This window comes from Kogia breviceps, chromosome 17 (genome assembly GCF_026419965.1).
Source record: "Kogia breviceps isolate mKogBre1 chromosome 17, mKogBre1 haplotype 1, whole genome shotgun sequence".
NCBI lineage: Eukaryota > Metazoa > Chordata > Mammalia > Artiodactyla > Physeteridae > Kogia > Kogia breviceps.
In genome coordinates, this window is record NC_081326.1 from 4,289,213 (window position 1) to 4,306,588 (window position 17,376).

Genomic DNA, 17,376 nt, shown 5'->3' on the forward strand with positions numbered 1-17,376 from the left:
TTCCTGAAAGTTATTGCACTTTGGAATTTTTATCCCTCTTTTAGTTCAAAAATTTTCTCTAGTTTGTTCACGGCAAGTCAAATTTCTTTGCAAGTTAAACTTTCTTTGCAAGAATATAGAAATATTATGTCCCCAATAATGGGATAGATCTTATGTATTGAGTGCTCACTTTTTGCTTAACACATATTTACTTTACTTGATACTTTTTTTGGTTTTACCATTACTCACTAGCTCTTGACCTGTTAGAGGCAGAGCTAGGTTGCTGTTTTGTAACTCAGCTCAAGAACATTTCCAAACTCGGGAAGTCCTTTCGGAAAGTTTGCTGAGAGCTGGCAAGGTGAGGTGCACATTCGAACGAGTATATACTTTTTTAAGGGGAGTGGCTCATACTGTATACAAATCCATCAGAGTTAAGGCTACTTTATTGACTGAATTATGAAAATAAGTCTCCTCCTCAAACCAGCAGTACATAGTCTAATGGGTACATTTTTTTCTTATGGAATAAAGAAGTTAGGAATTTGGGGCATGTTCAGATGCAAACAAACATGATTAGCTGTGGACTTATTTTATCGAATAAGCAGATTCAATCTCCCTAAGGACCTTGATATGGTCATCCAGCTCCAGTAGGAATTAATAGGCAAACGGAAAAGTGTTATTTTTCTTAATTGCAAAACTAAAATGTTTCTTTACGTCTGATGTTGAAAAATTATCAGCCTAAAACCCTGATTTACAAGGTCATTACTTATAATTACTCCTTTTCTAAAAGTATCATATACTGTCTATTTAAAAATTGAATTAGTGTCAATTTGCATTAATATGTTTTTATTAATACATTATATTCTCTGAGTCCATTGGAACGGCTGCAATATCCGTATTTACCAAACTAAAAAGTGACGGGAAAAACTGTCAAATATATACTTTGAGTGCCTAGGAAATGATCAGCGTGCAGAGCACGTCCTGGGATTTAGGCTAGCCCTTCTGGAAGCCTCAGTAACCCTTGGTAGACTGCACTGATCTAAGAGTGAGGAAGAGCTCCAAAGGGTCCAGCCTCACAGCGCTTGGTTTCATTACCACAGTTGAGGCTTCAGCTATAGATGTGTCCTCTCGTTCTCAGTCTGAACTTCACCTGCTTTCTCTTGACCCGTCAAGGAAGCCACGGAAGTGTCCATTCCAGTGTTTCGGCAAGCGTGACCATCATGTCTGGAGGCATTCTTCTAGAGGAAAGCAGTGGAAAACAATCAGAATCCTTTGAAAGGAGTCAAAGTGACGTCTTCAGGGACTGCCCCGGCGGTCCAGGGGTTAGGACTCCACGCTTCCACTGCAGGGGGCACGGGTTCCATCCCTGGTGGGGGAACTGAGATCCTACAAGCTACACAACACGGCCACCGCCACCCCCCCAAAAACAAACAAACAAAAAAGGGACATCTTTGTACAGATTACTTTGAATTACACAGCGGGCGAGTGGCCGTGATTCACACTGTGCACGTGTCACCGCTGAGAAGGATGAACAAACACTGCGTCACGTGCGCTGAGCGCAGTCCCACATCCAGGGAGCCTTGAACAGTCCCAATGCTCAGGCCACAACTTAGCCTCGTTTTTTTTTTTTTTTTTTTTGATGTGGACCATCTTTAAAGTCTTTATGGAATTTGTCACAATATCGCTTCTGTTTTACGTTTTGGTTTTTTGGCCACGAGGCAGGTGGGATCTTAGCTCCCCGACCAGGGAGGAAACCTGCCCCCCTGCACTGGAGGACAAAGTCTTAACCACTGGACCGCCAGGGAAGTCCCTTCAGAGGTTAACTCACTGCCTTCTGTGGTTAAGACTGTGTATATCCTGATTTACTATCTAACACATGGTAGCAAAAAGTAGAAAGAAAACCAGACCGATTAAAGCAGAATTCCTCGGGAGGGGGCAGGCAGGTAGGGCCCAGGCAGCAGTTGTTGTAAGTGATTCCAGTATACGCCCGAGGTGGAGAATCACTGCTTTAGTTTGTTGAAGATGGAGGAACTGTGCCTTCAGCTGGGTTCTGCTTAGCAACTCAGCACAACTTAGCAATTATTTGTTGCACGCATATTCTGTGCTCGGTACTCAGCTTGGAGCCTGGAGCAGGAAACTGTGTCCTGTCCTCAGGGAGTGTGTGTGCAATCTAGCAGGGAGGACAGATATCGTACAAGCACCCCACGGGTATTGTGGGCGCTACAAAAGTCAGGGACAGATGTGAGGGTTTGCAACGTAAGGGACTTTGACCTAGTTCAGCAGCCGAGGCAGGATGAACAGGAGGTGGCCTGTGTGCCTCCTTGTTCAGTGAATGCGTGGACAAACCCACAGGCCGCAAAAATATGTCGAAGAGGCTATAAATAGTAAAGAAAGTCCTAGATCTATTAATAACATAATTTCATAATAGTGAATCACCAGTTGTGTTTTCCACTCTGCTGGTAACTTACAGCAGGGGAGGAGTACATCCGATGGTAAGAGCTTAAGATCCACAATGAGATTAAAACTTTGTTCCAGAATTTATTAGCTGTTTAATCCTATAAAAATGACTTATTCTCTTTAATCCTCAGATTCCCTAAGTGGGATAAAATGCATGCAAGGCTGTAATGCAGAGTCGGGCACATATAGTCTCCTGATGAATGTTAGATGTTGTTGCAGAGAAGACAGTGGGCCTGGCCTGAATCCATCCGCAAAGACCCCAGAACTCTTAGCATGAAGTTGCAGGCGCTCTTTTACTAAAAGCAGCGAGGAACTTGCCAAATATCCTTAATACTTTTCCGTCAACACACTCAGGTTTATTTGTCCTTTGTTTTCAAAATAGAATTTTACATGAGCTGAACCAAAAGAATTCACCAAAAAAATGGTGTTCTATTTGTTTCTCTTGAAGTTAATCATTTGTACTCTGTAAGACCCAATGGTTTCTAAATTTTCTCAGTGTCTGGAGTAACCGAGCACAGATAGAAACAGTCCAACAAATTACCCTTGAACTATTTAAATGTTACTTTTCCTTTATCTTTAAAAAGGTATGAGGTTGCTTTCTGGCAAAAGAGGAAGCAATGATGAGACAATTTGTTCACACATAACCAAAATGATAGAGAAGTCATGATTAACTTCCTGTTTAAGGAGCAACGCAACGTGCAAAAATGTGGGCATTATCGAGTAAACCTGTTCCTCTAAAATAGCATTTGAAACTTTTTGGGCAAAATGCTCCTGCCCCAGTATAGGCAGCAGAAGTGGATCCCTGGAATGAAAACAACAAACAGTTATATTGTCAGAGTGGTATCTTTTGGCTGCCATCGTAAGCACTAATTATTAAATTTTAGATATCAAGTTATTAACTTGATAATTAGTTTGCTTACAGTAATTAATTCGATGTCTCTAAATATGCAGACCAAATGTAAACATCAGGAACTGCCTTGTGTTTTCTCTCATGACCAACATTGGGACCAGTGCTAATACGTTTAATTTTTTAGAGTGAACGCCTGGCCTTTAGTGATTTTCTGCTATGTGATGGTCTACTCCTATGGAAGGAACTGCTTTGAGATTTTTTTTTCTCTCTTTCAGTCCAAACATCAAGCAACTGTACACTATTAAGAAGCAAAATTGCAAAATTTTATTACCAAAAGGAAAAATCTCCTGAGCATGTGTAAGTGTCTTTATTTTAGGCAGACAGACTATTGTTACCACGTTAAGCAGACTTAGATGTTTGTGAAGTCAGTTGGAGTTGAGGTGGGATGAGCATGTAATAAAGCTCCCATTAGGCATTAGTTTGACATTTTATACTTTTATATTACGCTTCTCTATTATTTGAACCACCCTGCCTCAAAAATTCTATTTGTCTCAGCTGATTATTGAAAGCTGATTGATTTCTTGTAATTAAATATTGGTAATTAGTCTTTACATTTTTTTCCCTAAAAGTTCCTTAGAACCATAGCCTAAAGGGCTCCAACATTTATTAAAAAACAGTTTTCCAAAGAAGAAATACAAATGGCCAACACGTACATGAAATTGAGCACCTGAAAAGGTGCTCGATCATGAGGGAAATGCAAAGCAAAACTGCAATGAGATGTCACCTCCCACCTGTCAGAGTGGCTCTCATCAAAAAGACAAGTGATAACAAATGCTGGTGAGGAGGTGGAGAAAAGGGAATCCTTGTGCCCTGTTGGTGGGAGTGTAAATTGGTGCAGCCGCTATGGAAAGCCATACGGCGGTTCCTCAAAAAATTGAAAATAGAGCTACCATATGATCCAGCAATTCCACTTCTGGGTATAAATCCAAAGGCTTTGACATCAGGATCTTGTAGATATATCTGCACTCTCATGTTCATTGCAGCATTATTCACAATAGCCAAGATATGGAAATATCCTAAGTGTCCACGGGTGGATGAATGGATAAAGAAAATCTGGAGTGGATGAAAGAAATCCACATACACAGTGGAATATTATTCAGCCATGAGAAAGAAGGAAACCCTGCTGCCTGTAACAACTTGGATGAAACTGGAGGGCATTATGCAAAGAGAAATAATCAAGGACAAATACTGTACGATATAACTTGCACAGAGAATCTAAAAGAGCTAAATTCATAGGAACAGAGAGCAGGGTGGTGATTACCAAGAGCTGGAGGTTGGGGAAATGGGGAGATATAGATCAAAGGGTACAAACTTCCAGTTATAGTATTAACAGGTTCTGGGGATCTAAAGTACAGCTGTGATTATAGCTAACAGTATTTTGTTACGTACTTGAATGTAGCTAAGAGAGTAAATCTTAAATATTCTCACCACAAAAAAGAAATGGTAATTACGTGATGAGATGGAGGTGTTAGCTAACGCTATGGTGGTAATCATTTTGCAACATATAAATGTATCAAATCAACACATTTGTACGTCTTAGACTCACACAATTTTATATGATGATTATGTCTCAGTGAAGCTGGAAAAAATATAATCTACACATCATTGCTCATTTCATACTCTACCATTTAGGATTATTCATCTTTCTTTTTCTAGAGACTTTGTTTTTACCTTTTATGAACTTAGGAACTCCAAGTTTATAAGGGCCATCATTTAATATCAGTGTTTTCATTGGCTACCATGCCACCTCCTCTTGGCTGATCACATTTATTCTGTGATCTCGACCCTCTAGCTTTTGAGACTAATGTTCTGTTAAGTTGTCAGAAAAAGTTTCTTAGCAAATGCAAAGGTCTCATGTCTGATTTTATCATTTGAAACTCTTCCTGCCATTCACGGCTGCCCTTTCCAACCGGATATACTTTATCTGCTTTGTTTACTGCTTAATTCCAGAGCTTTTAAACTCTTCTGTGTAGAGTTCTTTTGTAGACACACTTCCTTCAAATTTTCTAGAAGTCTATTTCCAATAATACTACATTTTCCCTTTATGACCATTCCTTCAGCTAATATGAATTTTTAATTCATTATTTTATTTAAAATATTTATTATAAAGAATTTCAAAGAAACAAAAGTAGAAAAGGATAATGAACAGTGATGTGATGGTAAATGGTTAACAATGGTTCCTCTGGGGGGAAAAATGTATTTATGGTTTCTAACCTCACTGACTTTACTCTCTACTTTGCTCACTGTGCTAAGACACAGCAGCCTTCTTTCAGGTTCTTAAGAATCCCCATTTCTTTCTGATCTCAAGGGCTTTGTGCAGGGTACTTAGATGCTCTTCCCACTTGCTCTTTACCTAGTTAATTCCTACCTATCTGACTTCTGGGTCTCAGTTTTCTTTTCTTTCTATCTTTTTTTTTTTTGGACACTCTGTGTGGCATGTGGGATCTCAGTTCCCCAACCAGGGATCGAACCCATGCCCCCTGCAGTGGAAGTGTGGACTGCCAGGGAAGTCCCCAGGTCTCAGTTTTCAATGTCACTTCCTCTGAGAAACTATCACTGACTCCCCCTCCCCATTCTAAAGTATATGTCCTTTATTCTCTCTCATAACACCTTTTTTCTTTTATATCACTTAATCACATATTATTATCAATTCTTACTAATATTGTTATTTAAATAATAATGTTAGAACAAAGAAGTAGAGAAAATAATTCTTAAAGAGGAAACCTACTTCAGTATAACAAAGGTCAAATATAAAGCCCAGAGCTAATAGCGTATTCAATGGTGAAAAGCTGATAGCTTTTCCTCTAAGATCAGGAAGAAGACAAGGATTCCCACTCTCACCACATTTATTCAACGTAGCACTGGAAGTCCTAGCCAGAGCAATTAGTCAAGAAAAAGAAATAAAAAACATCCAAATTGGAAAGGAAGAAGTAAAACTGTCACTATTTGGTGGATGACATGATATTATATATAGAAAACTGTAAAGAATACTTCAAAAAACTGTTAGTACTAATAAATGAATTCAGTAAAGTTGCAGGATACAAAATCAATATACAAAAATTAGTTGTTTCTATACTCTAACAATGAACTATCAGAGGGAGAAATTAAGAAAATAATCTTATTTACAATTGCATCAAAAAGAATAAAACACCTAGGAATAAATTTATGTTGCATTTATGTTGCCTCTTTGAAACCTACTTTATTACCTTTACTGGCACTTTGTGTGTGTGTGTGTGTGTGTGTGTGTGTATTAAAATTATCCTCTAGTGTCACTTTCAGTGTAAAGAACTTTCTTTAGTATTTCTTGTAAGGTGGGGAGCTAGCAACAAATGCTTTCAGTTTTTGTTTTGCCTTGAATTTTTACTTAATTTTTGCCTTGCTTTGCCTTCATTTTTTGAAACATTGTTTTGCTGAGTATAAGATTCTTTGCTGACAGTTTTTTCCTTTAAGATGTTAATTGTACTTGAGTTCCCTTGTACATGAGTCATTTTTCCTCTTTCTTCTTTCTTTTTGTTTTTGTCTTTCAACATTTTGAATATATGAGGTGTCGGGTGTGTAACTCCTTGTGTTTATCCTGCTTGTAGTTCATTTAGCTTCTTAGCTATGTAAATTAATATTTTTCATTAGACTTGGGAAGTTTTCAGCCATCATTTCTTTGAATATTTTTTCTGGTCTTTTCTCTCATTTCTTTCTGTTACTCTCCTTGTGTGTACATTGCTGTGATTAAAGGTGGCCCAGATTTCTCCAAGGCTCTGTTCATCTTTCTTCATTTTGTTTTCTCTTGTTTCTTCTGGTTGCATACTCTCTGTTCATCTGTCTTCAAGTTCACTCATTTTTGTCTGCCAGCTCAAATCTACTGTTGAGCAGCTCTAGTGGATCTTTCTTTTCAGTTACTTTTCTTTTCCACTCCCAAATTTACATTAGTTCTTTTCCATTCGCAAGTTTACACTTGCTTCTTTTTAAAGAAATCTATATTTATTGATTAATATTTGAAGTAACATTGTCATCATACTTTCTTTCCATTTTAAAAATATGGATTCCTTTAGATCTTTGAATGTATTTATAATAGCTGCTTAGAAGTTAGTCTCCTAAGTCCAATATCTACATCCTTTTCAAGGAAATTTCCACTGCCTACATTTTTTCCTTATGTATGGGTCACACTTTCCTGTGTCTTTGTGTATCTTATACTTTTTGATTAAAAAGTAAATATTTTAGGTGATATATTATAACAACTCTGGATAACAGTCCTCCATGGTTGTTTGCTTGTTTATTTACTCAGTCACTTGGCTGAACTAGTCCTGGGAGGTCTATCTCTCCTGCAATGTGTAGCTTCTGATGTCATTCTTGAAGAGCTCTCCAACCTGGGCATGCATACAGCCTTCCTGACTGTCAAGGATAACTGTGGTTTTAGCCAGGCAATCTTTGACTCTCTCTTTCTCTTAAGCCTTTAGCTGGCCTGCCTCTATTTGTATCAGATCCAGCTCTCATGCTCTTTGCTAGCTGGTTGTGCTACTTTTTTTTGGATGATGCTCTGATCTATGGTCTTATCCAATTGAAGTTGGGTTCCATGGCAGAGGCAGACAGATGCCAGTTTTTGCTGCTGACTAATGACCGTTACCTGTCAGAATCTCTGTGTTATGAAGTAGGAGTTGGGTGTAATGAGAAACTTGACTCTTCCCTGGCTTTCCGACGTGAATTTTCCCATCAAACAGGACCTGGGAGGAAGGCAGGAAGTAGTGCCGCCACCCAGCTGCTGTTACTAGCCTGTATGGATCTTCCACAACTCAGAACCTGGGAGGTTTGGATCTGCCAATTTTTACTGTCTGGTAAGTCTACCCAAAATAGGTCTTCTGCCACATGACTGCTGAAATGACTGGTGCAGCTCTCCAACAACAAAGAGCTGCTGTAGAAAGAGGAATTGCTCTCTTCACCAAGAGCCTCTCCCCAGATCTTTCTTACTCAGTGGGAGTTGGGGGTGGAGGAACAAACACTGTCTGGATGAGTCTATCCTTGCAACACAGGCCTTCTGCAGAAAATGGGATCTTCCAGTAGTCACGTGCTACCAAACTGCCCAGAGGAGTTCTTCCACTCCAGGGACTGAGGATATGGGAATTGCCACTGGTTGCCAAGCCCCTGGAGCAGTTATTCTAAGAGGCAGAGCTGTGGGTGGGTGGGTGTAGTCCCTAGCCCCAGTGCCATGGCCTCTCAGTGTTCTTACTGAATTTCCAGAGATTTTGTTAAATAAATACTTCCCAATGTGTTGCATGCCCTTTGGTCAATCTCCAACGATTTTAAATGATTGTCTTTGCTAATTTTGACTTGCATAGTAGATGTTTCTTTGTGAGAGATTTTCCCCTGCTCTACTCTGTCAACTCCACCACCTGTTTTGGCACTTTCTATTTAATTTTATGGTTTCACTAGACTCTAGATAACCTCATTGCTTTTTAGATGGGCTTTTTGTTGGCTGTCTCTGTTTCCTACAAATATAGTTGATTGATAGCATTTGGTTCATGTCAATCCCCTTTTTAATAATTGTAATGACTACACTTGCCCTAGGTCAGGTTTATACATTTTAATATACTCTACTGATTGGCTCCTTTGTTTAAAAGCCTTCGTATTTCATTTGCATCCTCATTTGGCTGTTCTATCACATGTAAACTTTATATCAAAATATCATTTCCCTAAACTTCCCCACATATATTAATCAATCTTTCAAAATATTTTATCCTTTGGACGATTTTTACTTCAATATTTTTTTTTAGAAAAGAAATTATCTTCTCAACACTACAATGGTAAATATTTTAATAACTTCTCACTACCAACTTTTCTGTTGCATTGTAATATTCTGATTAACAATTTAGGTTTATGTTTTCACAGTAACATATGCTCATAACCGTATTATTATCCTTAAATTGAATAAACTCATTAATTTAATACATATTGAATGTCTTCTTTTACTAAATTAGGCATTCAAATCATTTCTTTTGTTTTACTTTTCATATTTCAAAACTTTAAAGTGAAAAGATGATCATTGACATATATTGGAAGAGCAAAGATTACTGTAAGGTTCACTTACCTGGTTGCACAGCCATCAAACATTCCAGTGTTGATAAAATATGGGCAAACAATGGTGGCTGTAACGTTACTTTTTTGTAGTAGTCTTAATTCAAGGTAGAGAGATTCTGAAAAGCCAAAAGCTGCAAATTTGCTTGCACAATAATCTGAAACAAAGTGAAGAACTGTTAGCAATAGAATTTGATGAGTTAATTTAGGGAATTATTTTAAAAACTGAAACTCCCTCCCCTTTCTCTGGCTTATTTTGGGGGCAAAACGTCTCTGTTAAAGTCACATTTATGGCCACTCTACTCCTGTATCTCCACACTACATACCCAACAACAAAATGAAAACTATTTCAATTTCTCTTAACCCAAGAAGACTACTGAGCCAACTCGTACATTCTTCTCTTTGTTTTTTAAACAGACGGGAATATCTTCCCTTACCACTGCCATTTTAAAGAGAGGAGTGGAGCAGCAACATGGATGGACCTAGAGAGGATCATACGAAGTGATGTGAGCCAGACAGAGAAAGACAAATATCATATGATATCACTTATATGTGGGATCCAAATTTGGGAAATGGGGAGCAATCCTGGTGTTAAAAATGGAGCCAAATGTACTGGAGATTTCTCCTTGGTGCAGGAAGAGTTCTCTGTACCTTGGAAGAGTCCTAATTTCTGGATGCTGTAAACTGGGGAATTCAAAGGCACATGGTGAAGTACTCACCTGATAGTCCATTGATACTAACTACTCCTGCTATACTTGAAATACAGACTAAGTGACCATGGTTAGCTTTAAGCATGGCAGGAAGGAAGGCCTTAAAGTCTGGAAGATATAAATACATTGGGTCAATATTCTTTATTCATTTATTATTTTATTTGCTCAATAAGCATGTGGTCAATTTACAGGTTCACTTATTAAATATTTATTTAACACTTATGATGTGTTAAATTCTGGGGCAGTACAAAATAGTCACTGGTACCATGGAGTCACTGTTCCCAAGGATCTTAACATTTATTATGTGTTAATCTAAAAGAGATACTTTTTTTTTTAAAGAGCTATTTATACACGCATGTTCTTAGCAGCATTATTTATTTATTTATTTTTGTGTGTGGTGCGCGGGCCTCTCACTGCCGTGGCCTCTCCCGTTGTGGAGCACAGGCTCCAGATGCACAGGCTCAGCAGCCATGGCTCACGGGCCCAGCTGCTCCGCGGCACGTGGGATCCTCCCAGACCAGGGCTCGAACCCGTGTCCCCTGCATTGGCAGGTGGATTCTCAACCACTGAACCACCAGGGAAGCCTGAGATTTATGATTTTTAACAATGTCAGAGTTTTGCATTAAGAGTTTTGGAGAGTCTGCCAAGGTGTGCTTATATACAAGGAGCTGGTAGAACACAAAAGCAGCTACTGGATCAAAGAATATCACCTTTGCTTTTGAGATCTTTTGAGTCTCACTAACCTTTCTCAGGACTGCTGAACTGATGGGTGAGTTTCTGCTTAGATGCAGACAACTGGCCTCTTTTGACAGTTCACGTCTAAGTGTGGTGGCATTTTACATGTCTGTCTCTTGTGCTTACAGCATCTTTGTTTTTCAAAAATTAAAAATTAGGGCTTCCCTGGTGTCTCAGCAGTTAAGAATCCACCGGCCAATGCAGGGGACATGGGTTCGAGCCCTGGTCCAGGAAGATCCCACATGCCGTGGAGCAACTAAGCCCGTGCGCCACAACTACTGAGCCTGCGCTCTAGAGCCCGCGAGCCACAACTACTGAGCCCGTGTGCCACAACTACTGAAGACCATGCACCTAGAGCCCATGCTCCACAACAAGAGAAGCCACCACAATGAGAAGCCCGCGCACCACAAGGAAGAGTAGACCCCGCTCGCCACAACTAGAGAAAGCCTGCACCTAGTAACAAAGACCCAATGCAACCAAAAATAAAATAAAACAAAATAAATATTGTTTATTTTAGATCTCTGTGAGTAGATAACTCACAGAGATCTAAAATTAGCCTGAAGTCATCAGTCATGACTGCAGGCTAGTTGGCAATAGCAAGAGTGGGTTATTGTCTTTAAGCACAAGTGTGTGAAAAATCCAGCCTGAGTCCCACAGGGCTTCTCCCGGGGATCATCTGTTATACCGCGTGGGGTTTCAGCACTGGGAGCCTGGGTGTGAAGGTCCAGCTGTAGTGTCTCTACGGGTGTCTGAAAGTTTATAAAACGCTCAAGAAGGTGAACCTGAGTAATGGAGATGAAGGTGGGTGTCGGCATTACTTTTGATGATGAATTTCAGGGGTCGAGGCCGTGAAACTCCCCAGATTAAAGGGTGAGAAAGTAGTGGCCTATAGCAGTCTGTGAAATTGGAAAAATGATAAGAGTTACCCACTCACAGAGATCTAACCAGCTGCAGGAGTTCAGTTTTGTTTGTTTTTCTCCACAAACGTTTTTTATTTTTTGAAATGTATCTGTATTTTCTTCTGAACTGGGGCCAAAGTTGCTACCATTTTTCTGTGTTACCAGTTGAGAAAAGTTTTCCTTCACAGGGGGAAAGTGACTAGTTATTTCACGGGTCTGTTTCTAGCCCTATGTATCAGTGGAGGGCTTTTTAAGGGCATTCTAGAAGATAAATTTATCATATAGCAACCATTATTTGTTCTTAATATATAGATAGCCAAGGGAAGAGAAAGGAATGCAATTAAGTGTTGAGTGAGCATTTAGTCAGCAAAAAGGTATTAATGAAATTTTGGGAAAGCATTTTTAACCAGGAACTCAGTAGAGAATTATATATGGATCCAGATTTACATATTACTTATAATCAAGGTAATTCTGTGAACTAATGACACTTGTTTGATAAATAGCTATATCTATTTTCACTGATTTTATCACATGTGGGATGTAATACAAAAAGCATCAGATTTGCTTGACTTTATTTTATCCCATTTGTTGTAAGATTTGGTTTTCTTATGCAAAAGTCTAATTACTGACTTCCTAAATTTTTTCACCCTGGTTCTGGGTCAGATAAGTTATCACTGCTTTCATAAAGTATCTCAGGTAATGAAGAAGGCAACTATGTCTTCAGTTAAACCGAATTACAACAAATAATGACTTTATTGTAAAAAAAAAAAAAAGAATTGGTGTTTTTGAACTTCAGACAGGTTTCCCAATTATTTGAACTTAGGCTCTCCACCTGCATTGTCTTTTACAATTTTTTAAAATTATCTTTTTGACAACCTTTTAATATCACCAGTGATCGTGTTACTCCGTAGTGTCACCTTAAATGACTTCAAGGCTTTAGAAGAATATTAAGTTGGGTAAATTTATGAGAAATATTTGGCTCCCCATAAAATTTTAAAAGAAGTTAAAATTCATAGAGCAGAGGTATGGAGTAACCAGCACAGTGTGTTGAGGATGAGGAATGTCGCTTGCCATATCAGCAAACAAAGGATGTTGCGGCCATTGAACCATCAATCACTGCAGCCACCCCCCAACTCTGCCCCCTGAGGGGATTCAGGATGGAGAAAAGCAGGACACTGGCCCTAGAGAGTTAAGGTGCATACCAAGAAGGAAATCTGTCATAATTGGAAATACCGCAGTTGAAACTTCATGGAGACATTTCTTGATTTTGGTTCCCTAGCGTTGGAATACATGAGCTAATAAGAGCAGTAGAAAATAAAAAGTCCTCGGAGTTTTAGAGCGGTGAATGACGATGCCTTCCACAATCATTGATGGAAGTTGATTCCCTGGTTTTAGGGGTTGCTCAGCACCGTCTCTCTCAAGATTTGGGGGCATTCAACAAGAAGGCTATGTGTGCCTGTTAACCTCCTTTACTGTAACTCTGTACACGAACCAGACCAAATAGAATAGCAAGCATAATACAGAGGTACAAGTTCAGAGACTACAGAGAACAGCTCGTGCAAAGACCCCCATATGGGAAAGAGCTTGATGTGCTCTGGGGTCTCATCAGGATCCTTGGGGTGTAGGAAGCGGGCAGAAAGTAGAGAAAATGGGAGACGGGAGACAGATGAAGGACGATGTTACAACCTCGCGTAGGGCTTATAGGCCATGATAGGTGACTGTGTGTTATTCTAAGTGCGTTTGAATCCTCTGAACATTTCTGAGTGGGAGTGAGACGATTTAGTTTATGTGTTTCAAAGATCGCTCTGTTCCTGCATGAAGACGGGCTCAAAGGCGCCAGCGCTGAGGAGGGAAGGCCAAGCTGGGCTGCTGGTGAGTGGTGACATTGGCTTGGGCCGGGGGCTGGTAGAAGGGGAGGAGTGAGTGTACTTGAGCATGTTTTATGGGAAGAGCCAGGGATGTTGGAGTGAAGGGAAAGGCAGGAACCCAGGATGGCTTCTAGATTTGTGGCATGGTTAGAAATGAGTGTGACCTAGTCTGTTTGCCAAGATGGCATTTCCCCCTCCCTAAAAGAAGTTTTGGGGTGGGGTGGGTGAGCAAAAGAAATCAGTGATTTTTGCATATGTTTATGGAATACCGGTTGTATGTCAAGCTGTGTGCTAGGTGCTCAATAAATAGTGCTGGGCTCCAGTGGGGGGTCCCCAGAAGGAGATCGAGAAAATTGTTCCAAGGACCTCAGAGAGTGAGTGTAGAAGCGATGAGTAGAAGGAAGGAGGCGCCTGGGTACCTAAAGCAAACCCATCCCAAGGGCCCACCCTCAGAGACTCAGAGGGCTGAGGCTCCCTTCCTCATGGTTCCTAAGGCCCTGGTTCCAGCAACCTGTGCTTCCTGCATCCCCGTCACCGCCAGTACCTGCTCATTCCATTACAGCTCCAAGTAACAAGGACCCAACGCAGCCAAAAATAAAATTAAATAAAGAAATAAATGTATTTTTAAAAATAAATAAAATACATCTAGGGATCTATATGTAATCCCTAGGTTATATTCTCATTAGCTGGTGGTGCATTATAAAGAACAAAGCCTATGGGGCCCCAAAGAAAAAAGGAGGTGATAGAAATTGAAGGAGAAAAGTGAAGAGGAGGCTTCAGGAAGTAAGTGTCTCAGAGCAGGGAGTTGATCAATGTTTTTTGAGCGAATAAGTAAGTGCATTCTACACTTGGAGCATGGGTTGCCAGAGGGAAGGACAGTCTCTTGGAGATTCTGCTGTCAAACCGAGCTGTGTGCACCCGTTCAGATCGTGGTGCAGAGGATGAGAGAGACTTTGACTCCAGGTCCTGGTGGGTTTGGCTCCGCCTGTGACCAGTTTCAGGATCTTGGGCAACTTACACATTCTCCTCACTCCTCAGTTTCCTCACTTGTAACTGGGGAGGGTGATGACAATATACTCCCAAGAGGGCTGTGTGTGTTTCATTAAATGAGTTATTAGGTGCCTATAGTGCTTAGAATAACAGCTACTGGTAATATAGTGTTTTGTCTTGTCCCGTCTTCACCTAGTTTTGAAGCCCTGGCTAGAGGCTAGTCCATTCTCCCTCTTGATCAGCTGATCAAGTCTGCACCCCAAGCACCTCCCTTCCCGGGCTCTCATGCTGTAGACCACTGTGCACCTGTCCTAATCGCCCCAGGGTCGGGTATCAGATGGCCAGGGAGGCCCTCTGTGGCCCAGATCCTGCCGACATGATTCAAATCAATGCATCCTAAGCCTGCCGGTCCTGCCTCACCTGTTCCTACTTGTGGAAACCACAGTAAAGTCTCTGGTCCACGTCCTCTGTCTCACCTCCCTCCTGACCAGCCTGGTGTTTCCCCTGGTGGCCCTGCGTGGCATGCCGTGGTCTCCCCAGGGAACCGTTGATCTAACAGAACTGTGACACTATTTCTGGTTTCTCTGTCTTGATCTGTGTATTTAGCTTCACGGCACATCACCCGAGGCATATGGTCAAAACAGCACTCAGCAGCTAGACCGTTGTTAGAGTGCGTGGAAACTACAGAGTAAGTAGCTGTTATTAGTAAAGTATTTATCGATATTTAGTGTGAGGTTAGAATGAATAGCCACAGGCTGAGTCTAAGAGGAAATTTCGTCCAGAAACATGCTTAATGCTTCTTCCCTATCCTCCATACTTTCTACCCTCAGTACAGGTTGACAGTGGACGTACATTGGAATCATACAATGCGGAGACTTAAGTTAAAGCTGAGTGTCATATTGAAGATCATCTGGTCCAATCTTTTCATTTTACTGATAAAGAAACAGAGACGTAGAGAGGACAGGTAACCAGGACAGGTAACTAGGTAAATGAACAGCAGAGCCAGTGCTAGTTCTAGTTTCTACTGGCGTCTGATGGCAAATGAGTCACCAGAAAAAAGCAGCTGGGCAACAACTCAAAAGGCTCAGCAAATGGCCACTTGCATTGTTTTCTCCCGTTTCCCTTTCTGGAGGCCACAAAGTCAGATTTCTGACATGCAGAATCAAGCGAGAGGCATACAGAACTCTCAGAGGAAGTGGATGGCAGATTTTCTCCTCTTCTCTTTGTAAAAGCTTACGAGACGCAATGCTTTTCTTGGGCATCGAAACGAAGAAGAACAGCAATCAGCTTACCTGATCAGCCACAGTTACACGTGTAGGCAAATACTTTCACATCACCCTTTTCTTTGGTCATTGGACGCGTTTCCATGTTTCCTTCTTCGTTAATGTCCCATAGAACTAAAATGGCTCCCAGGCTGCCAGATGTTATGGCCAATAACCTCCCAAGTCCACTTCCAGCTCCTGTTATAAGGACAATCTCTCCAGCAACATTCTTTTTCTTCTTGGGAATTATCCTGTAAACTAAAGATTCTAAAAAATAATATAAAAATTTTCCCCAAAACATGGAGGTGTCCAAAATCGTATTCATCTTGATTCACTGAAGAAAGGAATGTCTTAATTAGGAAAGAGGTAACTGATAAATTCATGACATTATCACAATAACTGCAAAACACGTAAAGCACTTAGTCCAAGGGAACTTACCTTTGAGACATCAGTTCTTCAAAATACAAATTTCAGCAATAACTGCTACCATCTTTGAATGCTTAAATTATATAAATAATGAGTGTGAAAATATTTTATGTTAACAAGAATCTTTCCAACTTACAGGGCGCTTTCTAACAGGTAATCTAATTTGACCTACAGGTAGATCGCATGTTACGAGCAGAGCTTCACAGTGAAGGACATAAAATCTTTGAGTAGCCACTTGCCCAATATTATGTGACTTGTACACCAAGACTTTGGATTCTTAGTCTGGCCAGTTTTCTATTACATGAACTCGATTCATGATCTCATATCTAATAGAAGTTTGCTTTTCATTAAGAAGTTGTTCAATAATGTAGAAATAATATTTATTGTAATACAAATAAAGTCTTTTTATGTTTTCACATGGTATTTGTAATATCCCTCTGAGAGAGTCAAAACAGGTACAGTTATTGCTGGTTTATAGTGAAGACCTGAGACTAAAATGATTGAGTAGATTTATTCAAGGTCACATAGCCAGCTAATAAAAATAGGTAGTGTCAGGATCGGGCACAGAGGTCTCCTGAATGTAGCCCAGGCCTTTACCATTAGAACAGGCTTTTTCTGGAGCTAACGTGCCCTTTGCCGAGACCCACCTTTTAAAAAATAAAATACTGGAGCATTTTTTGTTTTTGGTGACACTTCCTTGATTTTTGATAATCATATTGTTACATTTGAACATTCTTACATGATCATTTCTGTAGAAGTTATATGTGGACACCTAAAAAAACCCACATTAAAGCAGATCACAGCTCCTACGCTGTTGGTAGAATTTGGTGCAGCCACTATGGAAAACAGTGTGGAGGTTCCTCTGGAAACTAAACATAGAACTACCATGTGATCCAGCAATCCCATTCCTGGGCATACACCTGGAAAAAACTATAATTCATAAAGATACATGCAACCCTATATTCACAGCGACACTCTTCACAGTTGCCAAAGCATGGAAACAACCTAAATGTCCATCGACAGATGAATGGATAAAGATGTGGTAATATGTACAATGGAATACTACTCAGCCATAAAAAA

The 17,376-nt window shown here is 40.2% G+C and overlaps 1 protein-coding gene across 1 annotated transcript; it reads right to left on the minus strand.

Moving 5' to 3' along the window:
• Window positions 1-830: 830 nt before the first annotated feature.
• LOC131744197 (short-chain dehydrogenase/reductase family 16C member 6-like) lies at window positions 831-16,195 on the minus strand. The gene is made up of 5 exons (XM_059043559.2): window positions 15,913-16,195; window positions 10,126-10,224; window positions 9,420-9,564; window positions 3,064-3,235; window positions 831-1,175 (listed from the first exon to the last, which is right to left on the minus strand). The coding sequence occupies exons 1-5, from the start codon at window positions 16,193-16,195 to the stop codon at window positions 1,089-1,091; spliced, it is 786 nt and encodes a 261-aa protein (XP_058899542.1). The 3' UTR covers window positions 831-1,088.
• Window positions 16,196-17,376: the final 1,181 nt, after the last annotated feature.